The sequence below is a fragment of the Erpetoichthys calabaricus genome, chromosome 8, assembly GCF_900747795.2.
Source record: "Erpetoichthys calabaricus chromosome 8, fErpCal1.3, whole genome shotgun sequence".
NCBI classification, from domain to species: domain Eukaryota; kingdom Metazoa; phylum Chordata; class Cladistia; order Polypteriformes; family Polypteridae; genus Erpetoichthys; species Erpetoichthys calabaricus.
The window spans coordinates 103,450,133-103,472,005 of record NC_041401.2 but is presented as its reverse complement, the minus strand read 5'-3'; the positions used below and the strand labels follow the sequence as shown (position 1 = coordinate 103,472,005).

At 36.4% G+C, this 21,873-nt stretch overlaps 1 protein-coding gene across 3 annotated transcripts in view; it reads left to right on the top strand.

Moving 5' to 3' along the window:
* The first annotated feature begins 396 nt into the window (after positions 1 to 396).
* cfap65 (cilia and flagella associated protein 65) overlaps positions 397 to 21,873 on the top strand; it is a 98,240-nt gene continuing 76,763 nt past the window's right edge. Inside the window, exons 1-8 of one of the 3 annotated variants that reach the window (XM_051931214.1) lie at positions 440 to 490; positions 4,074 to 4,111; positions 11,447 to 11,528; positions 14,685 to 14,869; positions 15,538 to 15,640; positions 15,736 to 15,902; positions 19,986 to 20,185; positions 20,583 to 20,728. In XM_051931214.1, coding sequence (XP_051787174.1) covers positions 11,454 to 11,528; positions 14,685 to 14,869; positions 15,538 to 15,640; positions 15,736 to 15,902; positions 19,986 to 20,185; positions 20,583 to 20,728 — 876 coding nt within the window. In that variant the 5' untranslated portion in view covers positions 440 to 490; positions 4,074 to 4,111; positions 11,447 to 11,453. Of the gene's footprint in view, positions 491 to 4,073; positions 4,112 to 11,446; positions 11,529 to 14,684; positions 14,870 to 15,537; positions 15,641 to 15,735; positions 15,903 to 19,985; positions 20,186 to 20,582; positions 20,729 to 21,873 lie in introns of those variants that run through there. The other 2 variants (XM_028807236.2, XM_051931215.1) reach the window with 2 other exon arrangements.

Below are 21,873 nucleotides of genomic sequence, written 5' to 3'. Positions count from 1 at the left end.
AGGGTCTTGGGCAGCTGGAGCCTATCTCAACAACCATATAGATAGATAGATAGATAGATAGATAGATAGATAGATAGATAGATAGATAGATAGATAGATAGATAGATATGTGTATTTCAATTTTTTCACTTACATTCCGTTTAAAAATACTGTACATATGATGTGGTTTACAAGCGTTACACAACTTATTTATCAAAGACATTTTTCGAAATGCACTACAACTTTTCAGTGTGCTTTTACATATTTAAAGCCAGCTCTAAAGATTTTGCTTATTATTCAAAGAATAATAAACCAGGAATGTTAACACGGTCCCGTAATTCGACTCTTTTTTTGCGGTTTATTTAGATCTTCCGTCCTATTTGACCCTCAGAGGGCGCCGTTGTATCTAGGGTGACGCGTGTTTCTAAGAACGCGGTGTCCATGGAGACGTGAACATGGAGGCGGCGGCGCCCCGAATGCCCGGACCTGTAGATGATTAGATGCCCTCTATGTGAGTTTTTTGTGGGTATAGTTACTAAAGATTATGTACGTTTTGTTGTTTGTCGGGAGGGTATGGTTATTATTATTATTATTAACTCATCAAACGACGGTTAGTGGAACGTTGGCATTTTCGCGATATTGTCATTCCAAAATCAATTAAGTAAGTCTGAGTACAGAGGATTGTTTCAAAATTGAGCGCAGTAACAGCTTTCAAGTTGAATACTTAAGAAAAGTAAAAGGTAACACATAAAGGAAACCTGTCACTGAATTTAAAAGAGGCGTGTTTCAAGTTTTAAATTGTACGCTTCGTCACCATCTGTAAAAGACATTTGGTGCACGTTTAGGTACGCATATTTCAGACTGTTGTTAAGCTACTTTGTTTATTTTGTGAAATTATGAAAGCATACCACATCTTAATGATCTACAGGTCCACGCTTGTCTACTAAATTGCAGAGCGCGTTATTTGCCTTTTTAGTTTGCACAATAAATCACGTTTCTGCTCACAGTGATTTAAACAATTAAGCTTTCCAGCTTCGGAAGAACCACACAGTGTATTGTGCACTGTTACCAGAGAGAATTACTGTCCTGCTCGTCTGTGAATTTCCATCGTACGTTACACGGGCAGTAAATGCTACTTACTGTAAATCGCTTTACACATGTGTTTGGCTGGTGCCTAGTCCGAATATTCAAATGAATGGGAATCTACGGTTATTAACTAAGCAGGACAAAGAGCGACGAAACGTGAATATTCGCGGTGAATATTACAATTTGTGTAACATCTTACAAAGAAGTTAGAAACAGAGTGACCCGTGATTTATTCAACGTGGTAGGGGACACGTCCCCTGACACTACACAACTGTCTTCTGCATAGCGTACTTCAGCGCATCTTTAACTCAGTTTCTGGACGGATTACGAACCCGATCCGCTGTGAGCGGCTATGAATGAATCCCGATCCTATCATTGTCTGTGTGGAATCTAAACATTATCCCCTTATCTGCGTGGCTCTTTGCAGACGCAATGAGAATTCTTAACTGACAAGTTCGAGTCAGTTTGTAGCTGTGACTGGCGGGATGCCTAGTGCTGGTTCTTGCTTTGAACCCGATGGCATTTTTAATGTTAATAGAAAATCCCTGAAATTAAACCTGCTCAGTAACAGATAGTATGACTATAGCTTGGAGATTTGTTAAGTACAGCTGTATGAGACTTATCCCATGTCACCCAGTCTTTTTCACAGACTTCGAGAATATCTCAACAGTTAAGATCGCAAATGTAGACAATTTATCGTTCGCTCCACACTCACACCTAAGTCTGGTTTATACTAACTACGTGAAGCTGTCTTGGAGACCGCATCGCAAAGCTCGTGCTCGGTGAGCGACCGAAACACATTTATAATTTCTGCGGCCCGTCCGATCAGCGCGTGGATACTCTTCTAGTCGATAAGTGACATCATTCGATCAATGTCGCATAGCTAATAATGTCACAGCAGAGAATATGAAACTCTACTGATGGAAGAAAAGCTTTGCCCGCATTTACTGACTTTAAAAGGAGGAAAAGTCGAAAGTGTAATGTCAGACCAGTTGACCAAAAGCGGTGAAGGAAAGGCGAATGTAATATTCTCATGAGTGGGGGGCTGACATGATGAGCAGATGCATTTCAAATGTTTTTGCTTGTCCCCCTTGCGTTTTCATGACCTGTTGTGTCTTACTCAGCCCTCCGTTCATCACTCCACGTGCATCACCCACGTAACCAGCTTCTCCTTGATATTAACCATTTTGAATTCACGGCCGTCACGCCTCGTAGTTAACAATATTAGCTTTAGCTGCATGTCTGCAAATCCGACGTCATTTTCGCTTCCCGGCACTCGCGCCCAGCTCGTACGCGTCAGGTATAAACTAGGCTTTACACGAAACCAAAACTGCCAATGAATTCTTGGGATTTGAAAGGAAACCAAAGAACCTGGAAAAAAAATAAATAACAGACCCGGAAAGGGCGAGAAAACTGAATCCGTGCAGGCAGCGACTGTCTGAGAGATTCAAACGCGGGACGGTAGAGTTGTGAGGCCAAAGTGCTTTCACGTATTGACAGTTTTAAGAAGTATTTGTTTGATTAGCGAGATGGGCTCTTGTTTCTATTATTTAATAAGGCGTTGCATTAAATTATAATAAACATTGGGCACTTAATGCCTTCATGTTTGATATACTGTACGCCTAATATCTCCTTCCATAGTATATATATATTCTAGCATGATCTTTCGAGATGCTGTTCCTATTTTTAAAAGTGTAATTTAAATAATGCAATACCATTTGTTTAGGTTTTGAGTTGTATTATGTGTATTGTATATTGTTTAACCTTTTTTCAAGTTAAAGTTTATTCTCTTGTGTGTATTGAACAATGAGATTCTTAAGTGCCAGTGCAGTATAGCATTTATGACTGACTGTTCAACACAACCTGTGAATAGAAGTTGTCCTTCTACCTGAATCCTTGGTGCTTGTGTGAATGGTCCTGAATATTTTGTCAGAAGGGAGGAATAAAAAAAGCAACTGTGCATGATGGCTAAGGTCTTTATTAAAGGCTGTGTGTGCCTGAATATTCCAGTAAAATGCTCTGTACAGCCTTTATGATCTTCAGGTGAGCTGGTGCCATACCAGGATGTAATGCAGTAGAGGGATGACTCCACTTTGCACTTGCAGAAGCTTTGTTGAGCCTTGGTGACAGGACCTGGGATGTGCTTTGCTCACTCCAGTTCATCAGTGATTTAAAGCAAATGGCAATGTGATTTCAGAGGAATAATAATGGAAAGCTGTTTAATGTGTTTCCCCATAAGATGAATTCTTATAGAAGCAATCAGAATATCACAATTTCTAAAAATAAGTATGTATTTTTATTTTCTTGTTATATTTGTTTTTCTTTTTACATTTCTGCATTCATGCCTACTTGTATGTAATCTCTAGATAAGGCATTCTCAGTTGACTCCGTAGCAGAGTATTATTGCTAAGCTGAAGGTGGCAGAAAGTTAAGATGCGATCAGGTGTCAGTTGATCCTGCTAAGACAGCTGTTTTCTGTTCTTGCCCAGTATTGATAATAGCGTCTGAAACACGGGAAAGGCGCTATAAAAATGAAATATATTATTATATTAAAGCCAAGAGGAAACAATCTAGGTCAGAACTGAACTGTGGGATTGTATGTAAAATCTTCTATAATGTATTTTCATTTTCCCTCGTTTTTATAAACACAGGACATAAAATTGCCACCCTAAAATGCCTTGCCTACCATCTCTGTGAAGTTTGCATATTCTTTCCTTGCTTCAATGTGAGTCAAAAATGCTACTGGGGCTTTGTTATACCAACAACAATATGTTTGCATGATGCCTCACTTGTAACTGTGACAGCCAAGTCAGAACTTTTCTTTCTTTTTAATATTTTTCTTTATAGTCAACTGATGTGTGTTCAGACCAAACTATGTCTGTATTATTTATTTATTTATTTACTTACATATTCACATTGGTTGATTTATTTAAAGAGCTTCTGTAAAAAGCCAGATTTCCCTTGGGAACAAATAAAGTTCTATCTTCTTCTTCTTCTGATCTCCACAGCCTTCGTTTCCTTATGAAGTACCAGGACAGGCAGCTAGGTCAGTGTAATCCTCTTAATTATCCCAATTGCTACTCTGTAGGGGTGTTTGTGATTATTCTATAAGGTGGACTGTCACCCTCTCTATGACCCTGTTCTGCTCTGGAAGTCTTTTGTAAAGATTGATAAACTCTGACTTCGTACGACAATGACATGGGTAAACTATTAGAAGACTTGTGCCGATCTGTAAATTTCTGAAATTATTATTGGTGACAAAACAGTGCAGTGTATAACATGTCATTTTCACAGCATGAGGGATCAAATTTCACATAGACGAAAACCTATAGGGTGGTCCAGATCTAATTATGCAATTTTCATTACGTTATAAGTTATTAAGTTTATTACTCCAAGCCTGTATCCAACTGAATGGAGGACAAGTGGGACATTACATGGAAAATTAGTGAATTAATTCAATGTAAGTCCATTTTAATTTATTACAAGATATTTCGAACAATTCTTTTGCCTTGTATTATTTTCCTGCATTGCATTAAAAGTTGCATAATTAGATCTGGACCACCCTATAGGTTTTCGTCTATGTAAAGATGGCATGCATTCAAAATGGGTTTTTGCACATTGCAGAGAAAGATGTCTTAGACTAATTGATAAATTTAAACTGACCTTGTACTGCTGGTGGTGGTAGTAGTAGTACTATAGATACATGTACGGACTACATTGATTCAGTGAAATTCCTACTTAAATGTTGCAACTAGCATGTTACTTGTATAACATAATACAGTATTATTATAATTAATAACAAACACAAATCAGCTTACCTGATATACACTATCCTCCTGTTTCTATGTTTCCAAAAAGTCCCAGTAATAACTCACAATAACTAAAATTTAAGTAACCCAGTAGTGATATCATTTAGAGCAGCTTGAATAAAGTAAGCATGTTTTCATTAAATATATAATACCAGTAATGGCACACTGCATGATAACGTGCAGTGAATACACTTGACTTGAGCATTCATAGTTTTCATTCTCTTTCTCTGTATGTTTACCATTCATTTGCTCAGAGGTTGATGCACTTGCTGCTTTCTGAGTAGCTCTTCTTTTCTCCACCCTAGCGGCCTGCTTCTTCTCTTCTTTCTTCTGCATCTTTTCACGTTAAAACTGATTAAGTCAGTGTTTTTGTTGCAATTAATTTTTCACTTAAGCTGGCATTTAAGTCTTCAATCTGCCTCAAGAAAGATTTAATATATGAAGAGGTAGAGGAAGTGACGGCAAAGGTAGTAGGAATGAGAATGGCGCCCATACGCATACACCACACACGGCTGCCCTGCTGGCCTCTTCTGAGAGTTGATTTTATAATAAAATAAAATAAAGATAAAAAGAGGAATAACCTTGGAGGTCAATCATCACCCCAAAAGTAGATAGTAGACGTCACATAGTATGTGTGTACCAAATTTCAGGTCAATAGGTCAAACAGTTTGTGTGCTACAGGTGATTTAAAATCTTGGACAGACAAACGGGCAACCATGGTAGCGTATTATATATAAAGATTCTGCCTATTGTTTTGGATACTGATTACATTTATATTATAAAACATTTTAAACAATAGCATCTCAAATTATTCTAACATGAAAAAATAAATCAAATGTCTAAGAAGAAATTGTTCTAAATATCAACTTTTTGGCCATATCTATAGAAACCGTTTTGTGTGTGTGAGCTTGCCCTATGATGAATTGGCATTCAATCCTGGATTGGTTTCTGTTATGCTTCCCATAATGCTGGGTTAAAGTTTGTCTGCCTTTGACCTTGTAATTGAGGAAGTAGGATAAGACAATGGATGGATGGATTAACTTTATAATTACATGCAATGCCAAATTCATTCCTTTTTCAGTTTGTCATATACGCACTTTTGCATTTACAGTTGTATAGTAGTTAGTTCCAGAGCCCTAGGTTCAAATTTGACAAGTCCTGTGTGTAGTTTGCATATTTTCCCCCATGGTTTGTTGAGTCCTAACTAGTTACATATGAGTGAGTATGGGTGGGCATGTTATTGTGCCCTGAAAAGCACTGCCGTGCCATTCAAGTTTGGTTCCTGCCTTGCCCTTAATGCTTAAGTTACCCTTTGTTATTTCAGTTGATTTTCTTTGTGTGTGTACTGAAACATTAGAGTGAGGTTAAGTTTGCAGCATGTCACCCATGATTCTGATATTGTACGAAAGATATGTGTACTGCCAAGAGTTGAAAACTTGTAGGTTGAAAGAAAACTGGTACCAGAGGATGAAACACTGTTGAAGGAACACACCAAAAATTGTTATGAGGAAATTAATACTGAGAGTCAGCTTAACCAAAAACAGAAAACCAGAACCAAAGTTGAAAATTCAAAATGAAAGATTTCTTAACCAGGAATATTCAAACACCATAAACACAGTTAAAGTTTTATTTGAAATTGCAATCTTGGATAACCAGAATGTGTATGGCACTGACATTTATACCATCGTAATGGTGATGTCACATGATTCACACTTGTGGTAATCAATACATAGCAAAGTAGTAGCAGTGTTTAAAATATACCTAGAAAAACAAAATGGCATTATAAAAAACACAAAATAATTTTAAATGTCAAAAAAGAAAAACTCAAAAATAAAAGTAATGGTATCTGGGATGCAAAATACTGTTAAATTAAAATAAAAAAACCCTAACCAGCATCTGGAGAAACATCTTAACAATAATATAGGCTAATACATATTTACATTTTGGAGGTTCATACTGTTTTGAATATTAACTACGAGGGTACCACGATATTGAATAATAAGTCATTTTTCACATTGTTCTTATTTCTTTTGATATGTTTTTGGAGACATCATCAAGGCGTTATTTTGGGCTACACATTTTATCATGAGTCTTGTTGCGGTTTCAACAGCATTCATTGCCAGTCATGTTACTTGTAGTGACTTGGCAAGTGATGTTGTACTTAATGTGGCTCTTTAGATCATTACAATACTGCTGATCTCCATGTTTTAAATTTATCACACACATTCTACAATCTTTGCGAACAGCAGTAGTGATTTAGGGAGAGGTTTATCAGATAGTCAGCACTTCACTTTTTTGATGCTACCACCCACGAGTTGTTTTGCTTTTGTGATATTGATCTCATGCCTGTTAGAAAGCTCAGGCTTAGAAATGCCCCCCATTGCTTATTTTACCAGTTCTAAACTTAATTCTCTTGTCCTCTTGGGAATGAATTTCCATCTATTTTCAACACATACATGAAGGAGGAAGGTTATTCTAATGTATTGCACATAGTGCATGAAAATAGATTTAGCCTGTTACTACTTTATTAAAGTTTGTAATATTTTAAATTGGACTTATCTCCTGTCCAGAGTTGTTTCCCATCTTGGACCTAGTGCTGCAGAGGACAGACTCAAGTTTCTCTCAACACTAACTTAGTTTAAATGGTTCTGGATGTACTGTATATTGGAGTGACACAGAGGTACTGTGTAGTGCACAACTGCCTCACAGCTCTTGAAACAAGCAGTGTGCTGTAGTGGTTAAGGCTTTGAATTTCAACCCAGAGGTTGTAGGTTCAAGTCTTGCTGCTGACACAGTGTGACAATGAGTAAGTCACTTAACCTGCCTGTGCTCCAACTGGAAAACCGAAAAGAAATGTAACCAGTTGCATTACACATGTTGTAAGTCGCCTTGGATAAAGGCGTCAGCCAAATATGCAAATGAAACCTGGGTTGATCCCTCAGGCCAGTTACTGCCTGTGTGTAGTTTGCATGTTCTTGACATGTGTATGCTTTCTTGTTATGCTACTTTGACTTTCTCCAGTATCTCAAAGGTGTGTAGGTTAGGTTGACTGGTAATCTTAAATTGAGCCAAAATGAATGAGTGTGCCCTTTGATGTATGCATTCCATAGATGCCATGTAGCTGATTCTGCCAGTATACACTTCTACAAACTGTGATCCTGAGTAGGTTTGAGAAATGATTGATGATGATAATGTTAATACATTTTTTGCATTATTATCATTTCAAAGAAGTCCAGTTTCAGAAAGGTCAACCATAAGGTTTAACTTCCCTTTATAATTAGACTGCTCCTCTATGAAAGTAAATGCTTTGTTCATTCCATCCTCTGCCTGTTATTTAATGTAAACTCAGTTTGAATCAAAATTCCATCTTGTTCAATTTTCATTATATATACAACAACAAGGCCACAATTTTCTATGATAAAAGAGAGACATGTACTGGTAATGTGAGTTAAAATTTAATTGTTTACCAGTATTATTGAAATTCATTTAAAATAATTTTGGAACCATTGCAAGCAGTGGTCTTTCTTAGTACATGTAAAAGCAGTCCTGTGAAAATCAGGATGCTAAATTCTGCAAGTACAAGGAAAAGAAATGGCAATGTGAAAATAATGCAAGGATTTGAAGAGTATGACACTAACTAAATATTGCATTCAGGTGTCTCCTGTCCAATACTCTTTATTTCTTAAATTCTACTTTATTCAATACAAATGCATGATTGGAAAATATCTGTTGAAGGAACCATTTTATTATCAAACAAATAAATATTTATATTTTATCATGAGAGTTATAAATCATGAACAATACCTTAAGCAGCATGACCCTGTAAAATATTTATACTTTGCTGTTTAATCAATCAGGAAAGCCAGGCCCATTACTGCAATATGAACAGATTGGGTGATCTTTTAAACTAATCTCCCATATGGGTTCAGTGTTTTGCAATGCCTGCAGTGTCACTTAAGTAAATGGGAAATGGAGAAATGAGCAGGGGTGTAATAAATTTTCATCTCACCTTCTAAACCATTGTTTGGACATATGAAAATAAGCCAAGTTTGGATAATAAACTTCATTTGGCATCTCTTACTGTTAAGAGGCAGGTCTTTCTGCTGTGTAAAACGAGCTATTTAATTAATTTAATCACAAGTCACCAGCTGCTTAGTGATTTGACATATTCTCCACAAAGGTGCAGCCTAGTTTTGCTACTTGCATCTGTGGGTTTTGCCTGTCTGTGATCAACGGACTTTGTGTTGAACATGACATATGTTTGTTACCTGGCATCCAGATGATGGTGCTGAAAGGATTTGCGAAGGTTTTCTGAAGGCTGGCTTGAAATGTTTGGTTGAACATTTGGTTTGGTTTCACAGTTCCTTGTGAAAATTGTTCAGTTCAGCACAGTTAATTTTTTTTGTTATGGAAGAGAAAAGCTTATACAGATTTACACCTATAATATTGTAGCAGTAAAGTATAAAATGCTCCTGCATTTACATATGCACACATACATTTCAAGATGAGCAAACAGCAAAATCAAATAAATCCAAATTATATACACCAATATACACTCAGTGTCCATTTTATTAGGCATACCTATCTACTGCCAAATAAGACCTCCATTTTCCTACAGAAGAGATTGGTTTCTTTGAGGCATGGGTACAGAAATCTGATGTGTTTCTTTAACTTTTTTGTCTTATAACACAATCTTGGCCTTCTGCAAGTCACCCCCTTCCTCCTTGGAGAATGGCCACCAGCAGTCATCCCCATCCCTCTTGGACAATTGCCGCCAATAGACATAGTGGAACAATGTTAGTTGTTTAAACTGCCTGTGGCAACCCATTGCAAGATACTTTGCAAACTGTATGTGACCGTTTCTCATTGAATACAATGGTTAGTCACTACCCTGCGCAACCCAAAAGGCGGAATGCACTCCCATAATAATAGACCATAAAAATAAACTTAAGTTACTGTCATGTTCAAGGAAGTAACATGAGACGTTACATGATTTGTGACCTCACATACTATCCTGCTGAAAATTTCCATCGAAAAAGAGTGGACTGTGGTTATACAGCACAAAGTGAGCAACAATGCTTAGGTACATCATAGTATTAAGATTATGCTGAATTGACAGTTGATATTTAGAGACCTAGTGTGTGCCATAAAAAACATGCCCCACTCCAGTACAATACCAGTGTACCACTGAAAATGGCAGAATAGATTCATGGAATCATGCTGTTCAGAAAAAAATGTCTGAACTTGCCCTCTGCTTGTCCTTGCAGAAATCAAGGTTTGTTAGACCAAGAACATTTTTCAGCTTTCCAAAATCCGATTTCGGTCATCAAATACCCACTGCAGCCTTATTTTCTTGTATTTTGCTGTTCGGAGTGGGGTTCACTGTTGTCTTTTGCTACTGTAGAGGATAGATTTCTAAATTTGACAGAGGCATCTTCCTACACATCACAGCTGTAAAAGGTGTTATTAATTGTCTGTAGCCTTTTTGGCATTAATTTGACTTATCTCATTGATAAGACATTTTTGCTCACAAAGCTGTCACTCACTGGATTTTTTTTTTTTGTTTATTGCACCATTCATCATAAGAAATACAGGTTTTAGAGATTCAGGAACCTCCAGTTACAATACAATACAATACAATTTATTTTTGTATAGCCCCAAATCACACAAGAAGTGGCACAATGGGCTTTAACAGGCCCTGCCTCTTGACAGCCCCCAGCCTTGACTCTCTAAGAAGACAAGGAAAAACTCCCAAAAAACCCTAGTAGGGAAAAAATTGAAGAAACCTTGGGAAAGGCAGTTCAAAAAGAGACCCCTTTCCAGGTAGGTTGGGCATGCAGTGGGTGTCAAAAAGAAGGGGGTCAAAACAATACAATATGCAGAACAGAACAAAACAAATCCTCAATACAGTATAAAAATAAAAAATGTACAAGTATGGAGCAGAATTTAACAGTAGATGATATCACATAATATGATTTGGATTTGTTTAGAGTCCAGTTGTGTCACCAACAATCATAGCACAGTTCAGATTGCGTATGTCACAAATATTGTCCATTCTAATGTTTTGTCAGATAACGACTAAACCACTTGATGTCTGCATACTATAAAAAAGGTCTGCACCCACATGACTGTCTGTTTCCAGGAATTGGACATTTGATTAACTGTTATATTCTACGTTTGCCAGACATTTCAGTAGTTCACTCTCACCATAATCAGCTACAACAACAACAACAACATTTATTTATATAGCACATTTTCATACAAACAATGTAGCTCAAAGTGCTTTACATGATGAAGAAAGAGAAAAAATACAAAATAAATAAGAATTAAAATAAGGGAACACTAATTAACATATAATAAAAGTAAGGTCCGATGGCCAGGGAGGACTAGGATAAGGATTTTGAGTGGGACTTTAAGGTGTGTGTTTGTAGAGGTTCCATTCATTTCACAGTGATAAGTAGCAGCATTCATGTTTCAGTTAGAAAGTACAAATTCATAAGTTAGTTGGAAATAAGATAAATATGGAATGAAAATAAAAAATTGTAGTGAAATTTTTCTTTTTTTATTCACAGAGCTACAATGCAGGCTGAAATATCTAGACCCCTCGTGAGCATAGATCCTTTCTTGAAGCCGGAATTCAAGAGGAGTAAACAGGTTTTGTATTTCATGATTCTGTTCAACTATAGTAATTCTGTAGTGAAGTTAAAAGTCATCACATACAGTAATTGTTATGGTGTATTTTGGACTTGCTGTAGTTTAAACTGCTCATCACTATTTTGTTTCAGGCTTTGGAAGAATAAGTGTGTGTTAACTACAGTGCCTTTAAAAAGTATTCATATTCTTTGAAGTTTTAACTTTTTATTGTTAAATAACATTGAATCACAGTGGATTTAATTTCCTTTGTTACACTCATCAACAGAAAAGGACTCTTTTATGTCAAAATGAAAACAGATCTCTGCAAACTGATCTAAATTAATTGCAGATACTGTATAAAACACAAAATAATTGATTGCATAAGTATTCCCCCTCTTCAGTATGACACATCTAAATCATCACTGGTGCAGCCAATTAGTTTTAGAAGCTCTGGGGAGATCACTTGTCTGCGGGTTCAGTTGATTGTGGTATAAATGCACCTGTGTCTGGAATGTCTCAGCTTATGGTGAGTCAGTATAGCGGCCTAACCTAAACAATGAAGACAAAAGTGCGCACCAAGCACCTCAGTGAAAGGGTGACTGAAAAGCACAAATCAGGGAATGGAGATAAGTAAATATCCAAGTCATTGAATATCCCTTGGAGTCCAGTTAAATCAATCATTATGCAATGGAAAGAACACAGCACATTTGTAAATCTGCCTAGAGCAAGCCATCCACAAAAACTGAGTGATTGTGCAAGACGCAGACCAGTGAGGGAGGCCACCAAGTGACCTGTGTCAACTCTGAAGAAGTTACAAGCTACAGTGGTTCAGATTGGAGAGATTTGAAAAAGGCTGTTCACTCGTGATCCCTATGTAGCCTGACTGAGCTTGAGTAGTTTTAAAGAAATAACCTGAAAAAAACTAAAGTGTCCATGTATGCAAAGCTGATAGAGAGACAAAACCTGACCTGAAGGGGGTGAATATTTAGGTAATCAGTTATTTTTGAGTTTTATATTTGTAATTAATTAAGACCACTTTGCAGATATCTCTTTTAACTTTGACAATAAAAGGTCCTTTTCTGTTGAAAAATGTTGAAAAAAAAACAAATTAAATTTTTTGTGATTGAATGTTGTCTAACAATAAAATGTGAAATCATCCGGGGGGTGATGGTGAAAACATTTGGAGACTTGTCTTACTAAACATGACATTCATAGATCAAAATCAGATATATTTTGGGTGCAGTCACCTTAAGTGTATAAAGTCATTTCACCCTTAGTACTAAAATTATTGAGGAGAGATATGTAACAGTGATCATTTTACCATCCTTCTAATACAATTAATGTCAAGTTTTATTTTAAAAATAGATTATTGGGTAATCTATGAGCCAATTGAGAGAGTCATTTAATTAACCTTAACATAAAATTTTCAAAAACTGTAAATTTCTTTTTTATTTTATGTGGATGTATATTCCCATGCAAATCATACCAGCAACAACATTTATTTCTATAGTATGTTTTTGTTCAAAGAATGTAGCTTAAAATGCTTTACAAGATATCAAAGAAAAAAGTTTCAAGAAACGAAAATAACATAGTTAAGAATATGAATGAATATATTGCATTCCAAAATTAGCAAATAAGATGTAATCATGTTCACTTACATAACATTGATATACAAGTGACAGATAAAGTCCTTACTATAGATTCTATTTTCAAGTCTCTGATGATAAGTCCGATACTGTGGTCAGGTGGTCAATGTAAGTTGTTTTAATAATATATTTTTTGTAGCAAATCCAGTACTCAAATGGCAAGAAGCTGTCTGCCGCCATACTGTATATAGGCAGTGTCATAAGTTATTTTTTTGTTTGTGTATTATTTATAATGTTTCATATCTTCAGTAATTTTTGGAGAATCCTTGGGTACTGCTGGTTTATCTTTGTGTCGAATGAGCGGTTGCTCATGGAGTCCCGAATGAGGCACATTACCTACATTTGGAGGGAGCGTTAGTTGTGGCACTACATCCATGTGGCACGATTTCCAGTGGGTGATCCAGCTCGCAGGATCCTCATTGTTGAGGACCCAAGTGGCTGGAACAGGCCAAGGGCACATCCACGTAATACCTGGCTGCAGCAGATAGAAGGTTGTTTCCAGAGGGTGGGACTAGACTGCGTGTCTGCCTGGGGGGTTGCCAATCAGGATCCCGAGCTGTTTCTTCGTGTGGTGGGTGTGGCAACGCACATTACCAGTGCATGCTTCCCAACCTGACCTGACCTGACCTGACATGACATGCCATTTCAAGAATCCATTTTGCAGTGCCTACTGCTGTTTTGTGAATAGTAATGTTCGTATTGTTGATCTGTTGCTAGGCTGTTTGCCATCACATGAAAGTCATTGACTGGTATGACACGTGACCTCATCACCAATCAGCTATTTACAATGGGAATGTGGGATGCTTCCTATCCTAGTGTTGGGGTAATCTAAAAGAATCACTGTATTGTATGACTATAAATTTATTTTGTTAAGACTCCGTTCTTGTTAGTTTAGCTTCTGAATCTTAGCTGGAATTGCTCGAGTCTATAACACTCTTGTTCTCAAATACTTGTGCATGAGGTTTGTTTGCTTTCTGGTTCCTGATCCCAGCTCCTTCATTGACTTTAAAACTGCCTCTATATTTTAAAACTCCAGCTTCTTCTCCTAGTTCTTATTTTCTTACAATAACAATGTGCAGGCTAGCATTCTGTGCATAACAGGCTGGATGAAATGACATAATATGTCATACAACTTCTATGACACATGACTGACAAAGGGTGTTGCAAACCACAACAACATGGCTGCAGTCATGTAATGACCAACACAAAACTCTCAAAAACAAAATTTGAAAACATAAAATACATACCTAAACCCAGATCATAACATTAACATTTTTATGTTCATGGAGCTGCCTAAACATGCCTCCATGTTAAGTACTGTATTCTACAGCCTCTAAGGTGTCCCACATTTTATTCCCACTTTTAAGGAGGTGTCTAAGACTACACAAAGTATACTTATACTTGTTGTAATTAATGTTTAACCTGAATATGATCACTGTGACCATTAATTATGATCTTACTGGTTTGATGTTGATGGATTAAAAACAGTATATATGTCATTACTTGTTTTTTATAACATCTTTATTGGCAGCTAAGATTGTTGCAGATCCTGGAGATGCCTGAAAGGTGTGGAAGGCTTCCAAAGAGGATGAATTGTACCTGTGGCATTGAGGTAGCCAAGGAGTTGGTGTGGGAGAACTGGGAGCTGGGACGAGAAATCACCAAACTCCTTAAACTGAAAAATGTTCAGTCTAAAAAGCAAATTCTAACATTTAGGTATGTGTGGAAGGTTTGCCAAAATTGTATAATTTTTGGACGTTAATTGGATTGAATGTGTTTAGCCATGTCATTTTCATATTCTTTCTTTTCTTTGAATTAATCATAAAACATTAATTTTAGTAAACATCCTGATCCATCTAAAATTATTACTGTATCACTCCTCAGTCATGTGCATCATGTCAAGCATCATCTTCCTGACCTGATGCAGATTATCTTCTTTACCAGTGTTACTAGCTGAAGGAAGCTCTATTTTGAACGAAGTGTTCTATTTTAACAGCATTGTTTCTGTCATGGAACCGTAAGGTCTTCCAAAGATATTAGAATAATTAAATGGTTCTGACCCCCAGAGGTAGATAGTTTTTATGTTTATCTGATTCAAGCAAATCTTAAGGAAGAACAACAGCAGCATAAAGCGCATGAAATAAAGGCTTCAGTGTCTCTTAGTATCTGCACAAGATTTTTTCATTTGAAAATACTTACAGTAAAATTGCTTAACTTGCAAAAAGTCTTTTTAAGATTGAAGATGATAACATCTTTAAAATAGAAAGCTATTTACCTATAGCAGCTTTTGGGAATTTTAAGGTAGAATGCAATCTCCAGGTTTATTTTACTCCTTCCAGCTTAAGGCCAGTTTGTAATTAAGCTTCTCTTAATTATTTGTATAGCTCTCCGTCTTCAAAATTCTTCACCACCTTGTTTCCACAATCCATATCCTTGAATCCTGGTATGTCTTTTTGCCTCCCAGTTACTTTCCACCCAACTGAAAAGGTAAAGTGAAACTGAAATCTCCACATATTAGTTCTGTCCCTTCTGGTGGTTTATAAATGACTTTGGTTCTGGTTCTGCTTTTTCTTTCTGCACAGTGTGAATATAATGACAGCATTTGGTTTGAACTGGGAGACTCCAGTTTTCAAGTCCTTCTTCGTGCAACACTTCCAGGATATGCCTTAGAAATGCCAGATGCTGTTCATCTTCCTACATGTGGAGCCTGTGACAGCTCTGAAGCCATCTTTCAAATGAAAAACATCAGGTACCTTTTCATCCATCTTTTACTCATAAACTGGATTATATTACTTTTATTCAGAAATCTCAAACAGATAAGCATAAAGAATTGGGATGTAAGGTCTAGAATGTCCATTAATCTTTTGTTAGGTACTGTAAAAATGCATCTATTACTTATTTACTCTTGTGTAACAAGACCTTAACAAAGGATTCTTTTGGTCTTCGTAACATTTATAAAACATCAGTAGATAGGTTATTGATCTCTGTCCAGTACGGCATATTGACATGATTGTATAATTACTTGTTAATATGAAGGATTCTCAAGTCTTATACTAAATATTTAACTTCAAGAGAAATGTGTGTGTCTCAGTTAAGTAACTTCAGGCCACTCCAAAGTGAAGTTTTGTTAGTCTTTCACATTGCAGAGATGAATAAACACTTTACTGATGCTTTGTAAGTGTTATGAAGATCAAATGAAGTAAAGAGTAAAGTGTATATTATATAGTAAGTGAGTAATAAATAACTTTTTTGCAGTAGTTAAAGTGTAACCAAAAAGGTTTGGACAAAGAGGGATGTATTGCATATCCAGTGAACAAGGATTTGAAAATGCACAATGTGGTCAAAACAGATGGACTTACCATTGTGCCATTAAGCCTGTTTAAATAAATGGACATTTCTATATGCTAGTTTATAATAGCACAAACAATATCAAGCAATACATACATGCAAATTCACCAAATTTAGGAGTATATGTGGATGTATATGTGAGTGTTTCTGCTGATGGACTGACCTTCACTCTGGATGCCCAGATGCTGTATGCTATGATTGTCTTAGAAACTGAATTGAATCAAGCATAGTGTGGTCATCTCATTTCAGGTTTCAGTACAGGCTATACTTTTTATGTGTCTTCATGCACTCCTGCATTAATTCATTGAATTGACATAGAGACATGCTCCTTGGGCTTCAGTCATATCCATAGATGCTCTTGTTTACTGAAATATTAATGTTTGGACAGCACTTAGATGTTTCAAAATGTTTGTCAATACATTTTATTATTATGCTTGAACAGAAACCTTTTTTACACAATAATACACAGTAATTTTGAAAACCACAAAAAGTACCAGAAATGCTTACTGAAGAAAAGCTACGGGTACTTGAGCCTCAGAAGTTCGCATGGTGGTCATGTAATTTGATTTTTAAATTTGAACAGTGTACTTTTCAGACAGTAACCTGTATAAGGGAAGAAAGAAATACTACTGGCCAGGTAAGATACTATGACAAGAAATGCTTCTGTGTGCCACCCTAACAAAGAGTGACAAATAAAATGTTCTTATCAAAAATAATGATTTGTTAATGTTAATGATACAAAGGGGAGATAAATATTGGGAGAGTATAGTGAAATGAAAGAAAACCCTAGCTGCCACTTTGGATATATGGCTTGGGAGAGGCTCTTCCTCTTGCTCATAATTTATATACTGTGATCCAAGCACCTAAAAATCTTTTTCTGATCTCCAAAATCTCGCCTTCCAAAGTTCAGCATACTCTAGATGCAGTATTTTCCTGCTGGTTAACAGTTTGTCCCAGCTCACCTAATGAGCATCTTGACAACAGTCACCTGTTACTTGTGAGGTTATTCCTGGGACAAATGTCTAAAGCTGCCTCTGGGAACCCCAAGCCTCCTGCACCCTTGAGTCCACATAGCTGTATAAAGAGCCAGGAAACCTTTATGTCTTTGTCAAGCATCCATTTATGTCCTGTGGGAGTTCTAGGCTGTCATCTGAAGGTCTTTGGAAATGCTATCCACACACTTCCAAATTGTAATTACTGAAACAATTCAAAAGAAAAATAAAATTTATATTTCAGAGGTCATTATAAAATCGAATAACATTTCATAGGTCTCATTAGCACTTTATTAGTGTTGACTTCTTATTTCCCTTTCACCACCTTGCTGAAAATGTAATAAAATAAAGTGATGGAAAAGTTCACACATTGCTAAATGCTGCCTGTACATCCCTGCCAAAATCATGTCAAATGAGGGACTATTATCTGCTGGCAGCCAAGTTAATTATGTAGCACACCAGTTTATCCTTGAGTATTTACAGGTTTACATTCAGAATGCCCTTATGGGGCATATTACCATTGTGTTTCTGAAAAAATGTCTTACCTAGCACATTCCAAGAGAAATTATTGAGTAACATCAAAGAAGAACATGATTAAGGCAAAAAGCTTCACTATTGTTTTTTTAATAACTGATTCTCTCCATAACCACCCATTGAACAGTTTCCTCACCAATCTTCACTCCTCATATATAGTGCCTATAAAAATTATTTATCCCCTTGGAAGTTTTCATTTTTTTGTTGTACAACATTCAATCACAATGGATTTTATTTGGCTTTTTTGACACTGAACAAGTGGTACACATTAATTACAATCATAAAACTCAAAATATTTGATCACAGAATTGTTCGCCCCATTTAATATGAAAATCCTAAATCATCACTGGTGCAGCCAATCGGTGTTAGGAGTCACAAAATTAATTAAATGGATATTGTCTGTCTGTACTCATGGGATTTCAATTTATTTTAGTAGAAATACTCCCGTTTCTGGAAGGTTGACTTGTGGTGAATCAATATTGTGGCCTAATCCACACAACGAAAAAACTGTGAGATCATGCAAGAAAACACTTGTGAAGGATGATACATAGAGACCTATGAAAACTCTAAAGGAGTGATAAGCTACAACAAGACTGGGGAATCTATAAATTTAAATTGGCCTAGTTGTGGTGGTAGTTGTAATATTCTTACATCTACAGGGTACAGTGAAATTCTTACTTACATATCTCACCAACATGTAACACATTTTTTACTTTGACTTTAAATATTGTTTTTTTTTCTGTTGATCAGTGTCAAAAAAGCCAAATCCTCTGTGACTCAATAAAATATGAGTATATATATATATATATATATATATATATATATATATATATATCCATCCATTATCCAACCTGCTATATCCTAACTACAGGTTCATGGGGGTCTGCTGGAGCCAATCCCAGCCAACACAGGGTGCAAGGCAGGAAACAAAGCCTGGGCAGGGCGTGCACACACACACACACCCACACATACACACACATCCCAAGCACGCACTAGGGACAATTTAGAATCGCCAATGCACCTAACCTGCATGTCTTTGGACTGTGGGAGGAAACTGGAGGACCCGGAGGAAACCCACGCATACACGGGGAGAACATGCAAACTCCACGCAGGGAAGCGACTCCGGGTCTCCTAACTGCGAGGCAGCAGCATTACGCCCCATATATATATATAAAACAATAAAATGTGAAATATTCCAAGGGAGTGAATACCTCATTCATACCAGACCAATGTAGATCTACCAGTTATGTGGTAAAGATGTGATGGGGACAGACAGAACATGCAGGTTTCCCAAACAGTGAGTTGGCTGTCTAGAAATTAGATTCTTGGGACTGTAAGGCAGCAGCGGAATGGAGATAGATGAAAAGATGGATATATAAAATAGTGTGAAAATGTAAAAAATGGCAAAGATTTAAGCCTCACTTAAAATAAATAACTGAAACTGAAAACTGGTAACCATTGAAACTAAGGTACTGTACTTTTAATATTTAAGTATTTTATATTAAGGAAAATAACACTGATTTAAATTCATGGAATGGTTTGGTACTATTCCAACATGAAGCCACTTGTACTCTAATAATATAATCCTGGGTGGCATGTTGGTGCATTGGTCAGAGATTCCGCTTCATATCTCAAGAATATTCAGTATAAACCCTGACTTGGTCACTGTGTGCATATTGCATGTTGCCCCCATGTTCACAAATGTTTTGCTCCTCACAGATGAGCAGGTCTGACTGAGCAGTGACCCTAATGAGTTAATGTGGATCCATGAACAAGTGGACCTGGTGATAAACTGGCATACTGTTCATGGCTGACTCTTGTTTTGACCCTGATTCTACCAGAATAAGCTTCAGATTCCAGCACACACAACTCTCAACAATTTTCCATTAATGTTTGCGCTCAAGAATATATGTAAATACTAAATATATATATATACAATTATTTTTCTTTGTTTTTAGCATGTACCCAACAAGTTTCTCTTGGGTTGTCCCAGAACCTTTTCAGTTTAATCCAGCCAAAGGAACACTGAATGCAGGATCACGATGTACAATTAAGGTCATTTTTCGGCCTTATGGTGCTTTAGTGTATGAGGATATTGCAACCTGCAAATCCACTGGAGAAGAAGAGAGCACCAAAAGCATCTGTCTTAGAGGCATTTGTAAGTACGTGTTTTAAAAATGTACTCTGAGCTTTTGTATAGGTGTAGAGCATAAAAATCACTTGTGAACTTCTGTGAAAAAGAAAAAAGCAGGGTAAATGCAGCTTCAATAAGTCATTTTCAATGTTTTTTTTTAAATAGAGCCTAACTCGTGTCCTAGACTATGCAGCAATCTTTGTTTTTGCCTGGAAAGGTTCAATCCCAGGCTTAATATAAATAATCCTTGTTAGTAATTTTGTTGTTGATAAATATCTGACTCTGCTGTGCCTTTGACTGCCTAGTACTCAGACATCCACAAGATGTTGCTGTTGACAAGTGTATTCCCATAAACATTGAACTAATGTGGCGTTAAAATGATGAGATGACACCTTTTTTCATACCTTTGATTTTTGAACAGCAAAATATCCACACATTCTGGTGAAGGTGCCAGAGAATATGCAGCAAATTACACAACATGATGATACTCAGACTGTGCTGGACTTTGGTTGCATCGCAGTAGGCAGTACTGTGGAGAAACACATTGAAGTTTTCAATTTGTCACAGGTTAGTGTCACTAAACAACTTGGAATATTATTTATTTTTGATATGAGAGAATGTAATCCTCTGGACATGGGGTTTTAATTAAGATGGATCTCTGAATTTTTAATTTTAATTTTTATTATTTGTTTTTAAGGTACCATGTTAGATTTGTACATTTCATATTTGATATTTATATGCCAGTGTAGAATTGTATACAGGACAGACAAGTTATGAAACTGAACAAGTACTTTTCAGGATTAAATCAAATATTAGAAATGAATGTATAGTATTATATACAAAATCAAAATATCTTTTATTAGTTAATTATTAAATGCAGATGGCAGTTTGATACTGTTTATTATTTTGGAAATTGTTTGCTGGCTAATATTTTCAAGAATATTTATATGATAGATATAAACTTGGCTTTATTAAATATCATTCTTCTTGGGATGGAGGAGTGGCTCAGAGGTTAACAGTGTTGTCTCACATATCTAGCCTACTGGGCCTGAATCCCACTGGAGTTCATATGTGCTCCACGTGTTCTCTGTTTTTTTCTGCAGATGCTGCTCAGGTTTTTCTTATTGCCACTAAAGGCGTATGGGTTAGGTTGATTGGTCAGTCTAAATTGGCTCTGTGTGAGTGTGGCCTGGTGCCCTGTTAAGAGTTTGTTTGTGACTTGCACCCAATATTGCCATGATAGATACTAGTCCCAAAAGAACCTGAGCTGAATTAGGTGAGTTTGCAGTGTAATATATGTTATATTAATTACTCAACTTGAAATAAGGTCCTTGTATAAATAACTGTTTACAACGCAAATACAATCATTTTACAAAACACTATACTTGAGTAGGATAGCACAATTATGTTCATAGTTCTTCAGAAAACTTTTTTCATGTTACCTATTAGACAAATAAACAATTGTGACTTTCTTGTACGTCAGGAGTTTTGTTGTTGTCACACCTTAAATGCAGAGGCAGGAATTCAATAGCTTTGATTGGAATGAAAGGTTACCCAGTGATTTTCTGGGAAATCAAATAATACACAGATAAGACTGTCCAATAGTTGTAGCATTTGAAAAGTCAGACACAAGGATGAAACTGTGATGGTAATGTGTCATGTTCTGCAGGTGGTTTAAGCTATTTTAAAAATGTGCAGAATATTTTTTTCAT